This window comes from Cupressus sempervirens, chromosome 6 (assembly GCF_028749045.1).
Source record: "Cupressus sempervirens isolate cs-2001-9-10 chromosome 6, ASM2874904v1, whole genome shotgun sequence".
In the NCBI taxonomy this organism is placed as follows: domain Eukaryota; kingdom Viridiplantae; phylum Streptophyta; class Pinopsida; order Cupressales; family Cupressaceae; genus Cupressus; species Cupressus sempervirens.
Genome location: NC_143123.1, coordinates 301791179 through 301798674, shown reverse-complemented (window position 1 = coordinate 301798674; position 7496 = coordinate 301791179). Strand labels below are relative to the sequence as shown.

Below are 7496 nucleotides of genomic sequence, written 5' to 3'. Positions count from 1 at the left end.
TAAGTATACTGTAATTACAGATTATCAGGCAGTCTTAAAATTGCAACTAACCACATAATTAGATTATGGCTCTGTTTAAATAGTTGCATTCCACTCCTGAACACTACAGCTTATCATATGTGTGCAATGTGCATTACATACGAAAACAAAACCTCTTAATCAATCATGGAAATGTGTTTGATGTAAAGACTCGTACAATATAAGCTTTTTAAGAAACAGACTTATCCTGGTCTAGAAATGATTTTTTGAAATATAATGAGGATTATGGCTTTTGATACTACGATCTAATAGAAATTTAAAAATTTTACATCAACAATTGATTGTTCATTTTCAATTTCAATCCGGAGAAATTGTTTCATAAGATTATGATGGAAGTGTTGGTAACGTGTTATATACAATAAATGCCATGAATATTTTAGGTACTGAATTGAAATATATAAATTTTGGAGTTTTAAACTCAATGCTAAATATTTTCTTCAAAGCCTTCACACAAGGTAAAATTTGTTTCTATAGAAAATTAAGGATATCATTTTGCATCTTGGATTCTGATTAAAACTTGAGCTGCATACTGCTTTCTTACTTGATTTAAATATTAACTGGAATGGTCTACATAGTACTGCTAGTTCTGTGCCACAGTTTTTATAGGCATGAATTGATAGCAATAATAATGGCTGTATGTAAAGTAGCTTTCCCCAAAGAAATACAAGCTTGACAAAACAAAAATTAATATGATGTACGTATGCACTATAATATCCTATGTACTCAATTGGAATGTATAAATTTTGGAGTATTAAACTCAGCTAAATATATTCTCAACAGCCTTCAAACAAAATGTGTTTCTAAAAAAATCATGGACATCATTTTGCATCTTGGACACTCCATTCTTTGTTATTTTAAATATTAAATAAGTTTATTGGAATCGTCTGGATACTACTGCTTGCTAGTTCTGAAGTGTGCCGCAGTTTTTACAAGCATGAGTCATAATGGCTATGTATGAAAAGCATATTTTCTCAAAGCAATACAAGCTTGAAAAAACAAAACAAAAATATAATGAACATCATTAATTAATAGTATCAAAGGAGATGCTTGCTTCCACTGAAATTTAAATAAAAATCAAATTTGGCACACCTGTAAATTAGAGGCAATGCATTTGAAGCTTCACATTCAACCCAATATCTAGTTCATATGTTGCATTATACATATAAGGACCCTGACAATGATGGCATCAAACATATCAATGTCATCCTTGCCATCCTCCAACTCTTTTGGACAAAAACATTATTTACTCCAGGTTCACTGTTGGTTTCAAATATGTACAAATTGCCGACTCTGAGTTCATCCTGGAATAACTGATTGCTTTCCAGTTGAATTGTTTTTCATTAAATCGTTTTGATAACGCTGCTCTTCCAAAGGACTGCATTCAATAAAATACCCTCTATGAAAGGTACACTCATTATTGCAGACATACGTACATCAGTGCTCAATACTGCTTTCAGCTGCAGAGTGTGCTACAAACCATCATTTTTATTTAATATCTCAGAAAAATAGCCATGACTTCAAATGACATCAGGTGATAGACTGACAGAAAAAGTAATGCTTCTATAGATAAGCATGGAAAAATGGTTGGGATATTTTACAATACAGAAGCAATGAAAGGGTATCATCAAACAATGCTTCTTAGAAGAGAAGAAAAACATGTATAGGTGAAATGTGATAAGAACTGATGTCAGTGGCAAGATTGAATTTACAATACCTGGTCAGTGAGTAACCTAAGAACACTTCACAGGTACCTAATGTATTGCGTCAATAGGGTATTACGTCAATAGGCATAATCATAGACAGGATAAAGTCTTAGCAAGAGTATCATTCTAATTTGGATGGTGATGGTGATACAGCATTACGAGGATTTCCTATACCTAGTCGCTGAAACCATTGTGGTAGTCGGTTCCTCCGTTCATTACAAAAGAGAATCTGACATAGAGTCAGTGTCCCATCATGTAGAAGAGCAGCCTCAAATTGCTCAAGGATCTTCACAATGTACCAAAAATCTGGTCGCCTTTCTGGATTTTGAGCCCAACACATCTCAATTAGCTTTGTCATAGCAAGTGGACAATTTTCTGGAAGTTTAGGCCTAACATTCTGCAATTTTGAAACAAAATAATTAACCAGTGAAGTAGGGAACAAGGGATCTTTTAAAGATAAGTCTAGCACCTTTGCAAGTCCAAACACTAATTTGTATTTGAATCTAATGTTCTAAAACCAACCTGCTACATAATTTTTCAAAAGACCCTATAATTACTATTGACTAAAAGGAACTATCATTTTAGTAGTGTGTGGTAAACATGCACATCCTCATATTTTATGGATTGTAATAAGCAATAACAACATCAGATAAAAACAACAGTTACCTTGTGCACTACAGCAAAGGCAGCTTGCACGGGTGTCATATCTTCATATGGTACCCGTCCTGTGGCAATCTCCCACAATACAATGCCAAAGCTATAAACATCAACCTTCCTGTTGTATGGCTTGTGGCTAATCATTTCTGGTGCCATCCAACGATATGTGCCTGGATCTTCATTCAAATAATCACAGTTCACCTCCTCACAAGCTATACCAAAGTCCACTATTTTCAAACACATGTCTTCTGTAAATAACAGGTTTTCTGACTTCAAGTCTCGGTGGATCACCCCTTGCGAGTGCAAATATTCCATCCCTCGCGCAATTTGCAGAGCCATGGATACAAATTGTTTCAAGACTACTGATCCAGGATCTCTTTTATGCAAAAAGGATCTCAAAGAACCTCCTGATAGGTATTCTGTAATTACACAGAAAACTGGAGGATTTATACAGGCTGCCACTAACTGCAACATTGAATTCTGGATGCATCAGAATAGCTCTTATCTAGCAATCTAGTTGTAAACATTGTAGATCAGCATCTCCATATCATATTACAATTAATACTTGTAGGAAAGAACTTAATGATCCATATATATACAAAAGAACTACATTAGCATTTTTTTTTTAGTAAATGAGAGTTGCTTTGATCTGGGAATGAGTGTCTTGAAATTAACCTAGATGACATTTTCTTAATAATGTTAATATGTTCATTTTGAAATTTTGAAATTTGCAAACAGTAATTCATACTCCTTTTACTAGCTTTCTAAGGGAAGGATGTTTAATATGATTCAGAGTAGACATTTTGATTCATACATTTGTAAATAAATTACTTGTCAATAATCAACAGATGTAATCGTTGGCAATATAAAATTATAAATAAGTTCACAACAAAACTAAAAAAGTTTTCTGACCAGACACAATGTTAATTTTGTCCCTGTATTGTGATAGAAATTGTAGCTTAGCATTATTTTTTAAATTCAATTATTAAAAAACTCATTTCAAAGGTAGCTATGTGACTAATGTTATTCCTCACATAACTAAAAAAAGTCAAAATGCTTTCTTTCAAACTGATGAAGTATTTTATACTTGATTAACCTTTCTTTTATGTTGTTCTATCAGCATTCAACAGCATAAATTTTTAGTCAAACTCATTGATCCACATCACGCAAGCTGTCATTCACACAAACCCATATATCTCATGAGCATGAATGGTCCACCTAGCATTCATTGCATCTAGGTGATGTTCATACTCGTAGGGATGAATCCTCAAGAGTCCCTGAGACTACCTAGGAGGTTGGTCATCCTGAAACTACTCTAAATCAAGCATGTTTAACCATGGAATTCCCAAAGCATGCGATGCTCATAGTGGTGAAGCATCAGGTAACACACTTAAATCAAAAATGGTACTGGTGACTTCCTAGGAAGTCCTGATGCTTCATTCCTATGAGCATCACTCGATGCAATTGAGTGCTAAGTGGACTTGATCTTGTAGAAAACTCAATGGTTGAGCATACATCAATCAGAGTAGTAATAGGATGGTTGACCTCTTGGAAAGTCTTGACGCCTATCACTTGGATGAAATGAGTGCCAAGTGGACCATTCAAGCTCAATAAAAATCAGTTTGTGTGAAGCACTATTCACAACATATGGGCTGATGGATTTTACTCATAAAATTTAACTAACAGCTGAATTCTGATAGATCAAAATAATTTGACGAAATACAAAAAAATATCCTACTAAGCATTCTTTAATCAGAAAAGAATCCAAGATATTTTATCCCAAAAATTTAATTTTTCCTTTACAAAATAGCCATCATGCTTTAAGATACTTCAAAACATACCTGGACAACATTTTTGTGATGAAGACGAGACAAGATAGTAACTTCTCTATTGAATTGTTTCTCTAGTCGACTTGCCAAAATTTCATTTTCATCACCATCCGGCTGCCTGATGACCTTCACTGCAACAGGTTTCTCATTGTAAAATCCATGATAAAGTCTGCTATGAGCCCCACAAGCAAACTTCTGGCCCAAAAACAACTTGGATAAGTCCACCATCCATTCTTGAGCTGATTCTACTGCTGTCATAGAATCTCCTGATTGCTCCACATATGTAGACCATGAATTTCTATGTTGGCAAACTTTACTGTTAAAATCCGGGCTTTTTGTTGGTGAAAAGAAGTTGAGTGTAGGAGAACTAGGCGAAGCAGAGGCAGAAGTTCGGATGGATGCACCCTTTGGCTTTCGGCCTCTTTCATTTTGTCTAGACAGTGCTAAAGTCTTATTCCACATATTGTCCGGGGATTTTCTTTGAGGAGATAAAAATCTCTTGCTCTTTGACTTGGCATGCGTAAATAAGTCTGAAACAGCAGACTGAGGTTCTGGGGATGGGTATCTCCTGCTGAACGTTTTCTGATTTGAAAATGAAAATTCTATGGAGTTGGCTTTGGGTAATGATGATTTTGTTTTTTCTAATGATGAGGGGGGCACTACTGAAGGGACTGGCTTCATTGATCCGGGTATTGGTGGCCTAGACATCAATATTTCACGGGATATTGGAAAATTGTGTCTTTCTAGAGGACCCAGCCTATAGCACACGGTGGGAGAATACTTTGCCCGTAGCACCCATGATGAGTAATTTTGGGTGCCTTCAGTAGATTTCTCATTCTTATTATGTTCTTCCATTGTTACCAACTCAGCGGACCTGGACAAGGGTCAGGATTGAGATAATGAACTCGTCCTGCAAATAATAGTTTAAAAGTAAAGTCTCTCAGTGCATGCATTCAACAAACTGTCATATTACTAACAGGATTCTACTGTACAAATTTGCCTACTTATCAAAAAAAAACATTTCAACCTAAAATTTGCCCACTTCTAGCTATCAACACCCACGGTTATCCAGTACAAATTGATTTGCAGCGACTTTAATTTCAATTTAAACATTATGATTCTCCTTCTACAAGCACGATCTATGGTAATATGTTCCCACCTAAGGGATCACAACCTGCAAAACGCGGCAGTACATGCTGCTATATTTCATATAAGCTTCCAAATTTACAAAAGGGTTCCAAAACTTTCATTTCCAGTTGAAAAAGCGGCAGCGGTGAGTAATTCTTCCGTCGCTCCATAGTATATGGCTCCCATAATTGCCCTAATGAGATCATAGCCCTCATTCCCAAATTGCGAATTTCAACTCCCATGAATAAAATCCAATCCGGCAGTAATAATATCCCACAAAAGGATTCAATTAGTTTAAGCATAAGTCATACGATGCATCCCAATTGAGTTAGAATATACATGATCAAGCCTCTAATTATAGATATTTTACACATGAAAACTGTTAATTTCAAGAAAACCCAAATACCCAAAAACATGCCAGGTGCCCAACCCTGAGAAAACCCCTCCAAATAGAACCTAAAATCAAATTTTGGGTATGTGGGTGATCTACCGAAGTCAAAGAGCTAAAAACAAATGAACAACTTCCCAAAGTCAAGAAAGGAAAAACAATAAAACGATTGCCCAGAGATTCCTTACCTTTTAATCCGCACCGCCATGGGCACCATCAGTTCTGTCCAAGAAAGAATACAGGAGGCAACCATGGGGAAAATTCTTCATTATCTTTCCATCCCAGAACCAAAAACAAAGCTTGACCCGCTCTTGCGGTGGGAAGGGAAGAAAGAGTTAGATTTTGAATAAACTCCACTATAACTTGAGAAGTTCCAACTCTTCTCTTCACATGTCACTGCGGAATTAACGCTGCGTGTGCATATGCGGTGTAAACCAAGGAGCTTAAAAAAAAAGAGAATTCCTCGAAACCAAGAGGAGTTGACTTGTCACAGCCGTCCGTACGGGCAGGCAAACTTTGCGGTCAAAAGCGAAGAAGGGCACACAGCATGTGTCATCTATGTACTGGATGCTTATGTACTTCTCCTTTGGATTCTCTACATTGCCCCCATCTCAAAAGTGCTGCCTACTGCTTTATTTTCAAGAGTTTTCTATGGTTTAATTTGGCAAAGATTGCACTTCCAGAAAAAATGGGTGGTTAAAATTGGAGTATGTAGTATTTTAGACTTCATTTATACGTTATTTTTTTGGGTTTAAAAGTGGGACTCACGATTGATATTATCATCTTAAATTCTATTTCAAAGATACCTATTAGATGAGGATAAGTAAAGCAATAGTATTATAGGTCTCATGTTATATTTCAAAGATACATATTAGATAAGAATAATTATAGTTTAATAATTATTATTTTCCATTTATAATTCATCTTAGACTAATATTCTAATTTAATAAGTTACAGAGTTTTAGTTCAATTATATTTCAAAGATATATACACATCTTTGATGAGCATTCTAATTTAATGAGTACAAAGTGTTGCACGAAAAATATGATTTTATAAAATTATTTCTTAAATAGATAATATATTATAATTATTCATTTTTATTTTTTTATGGAGGTTCAGACCTACGAGCAAGGCATCTAAGTAGAGGCATGAAGTTTGCAAGCGACCTAGTCCTAGAGAGGGCCAATGTTGATACTATCAAATTCTTGAGAGTGTCATGTTGAAATTTTGCAAAAGAAGCCTTATGTGAGCTTTGTTGCATTAGTGCCCTAGATGAGTTTCAATGTTATATTAGGTGAAATGTGTCTTCCTCATCTTTGTTTCAACCCATACATATCTTGTGAATCCTTAGTTTGCAGTTTGGAGTCATTTTACAATGTGTCATTTTGAGTCACTATCAAAAAAAAATCTCCATTTTTGCCTAAGCGTCAAATTGATTGTGAAGGCCTACTTTGTCCACACGTATATTGTACCCTATTGAGTTTCATTGCATAATGACTTAGGTGTGTGTTCACTGCATATTACATATTGCTTATGTTTCAAGTTTCAAGTTCCTAGAGTCAGTTTTGACAGGCTTTCCACTTCTTCAAATTTCAGTGTTTCATTTAGTCTTGTTGATTGCATTTGTCAGAATTCCAAGTATCCAACTTTATAGATCAATATCTTTTGCCTAGTTGAACTTTTTGATGAAATTATTTCACCATTGTGGTATAGACATCGAAGACATGTTATGTGTCTAGTTTAAGCCCCTAA

The 7496-nt window shown here is 35.2% G+C and overlaps 1 protein-coding gene across 2 annotated transcripts; it reads right to left on the bottom strand.

Annotated features, from left to right (window-relative positions):
• Positions 1–1135: 1135 nt before the first annotated feature.
• On the bottom strand, positions 1136–6359 carry LOC149552403 (Protein kinase superfamily protein). 2 transcript variants are annotated; one of them, XM_089787947.1, is made up of 4 exons: positions 5933–6359; positions 4241–5138; positions 2409–2864; positions 1136–2139 (listed from the first exon to the last, which is right to left on the bottom strand). In XM_089787947.1, exons 2-4 carry the CDS (start codon positions 5081–5083, stop codon positions 1864–1866), a joined length of 1575 nt encoding a protein of 524 aa, XP_089644073.1. In that variant the 5' UTR covers positions 5084–5138; positions 5933–6359; the 3' UTR covers positions 1136–1863. The 2 variants fall into 2 exon arrangements, with proteins under 2 accessions (XP_089644073.1, XP_089644074.1); XM_089787948.1 differs by having other exon boundaries at positions 5403–6335.
• Between the last annotated feature and the right edge of the window lie 1137 nt (positions 6360–7496).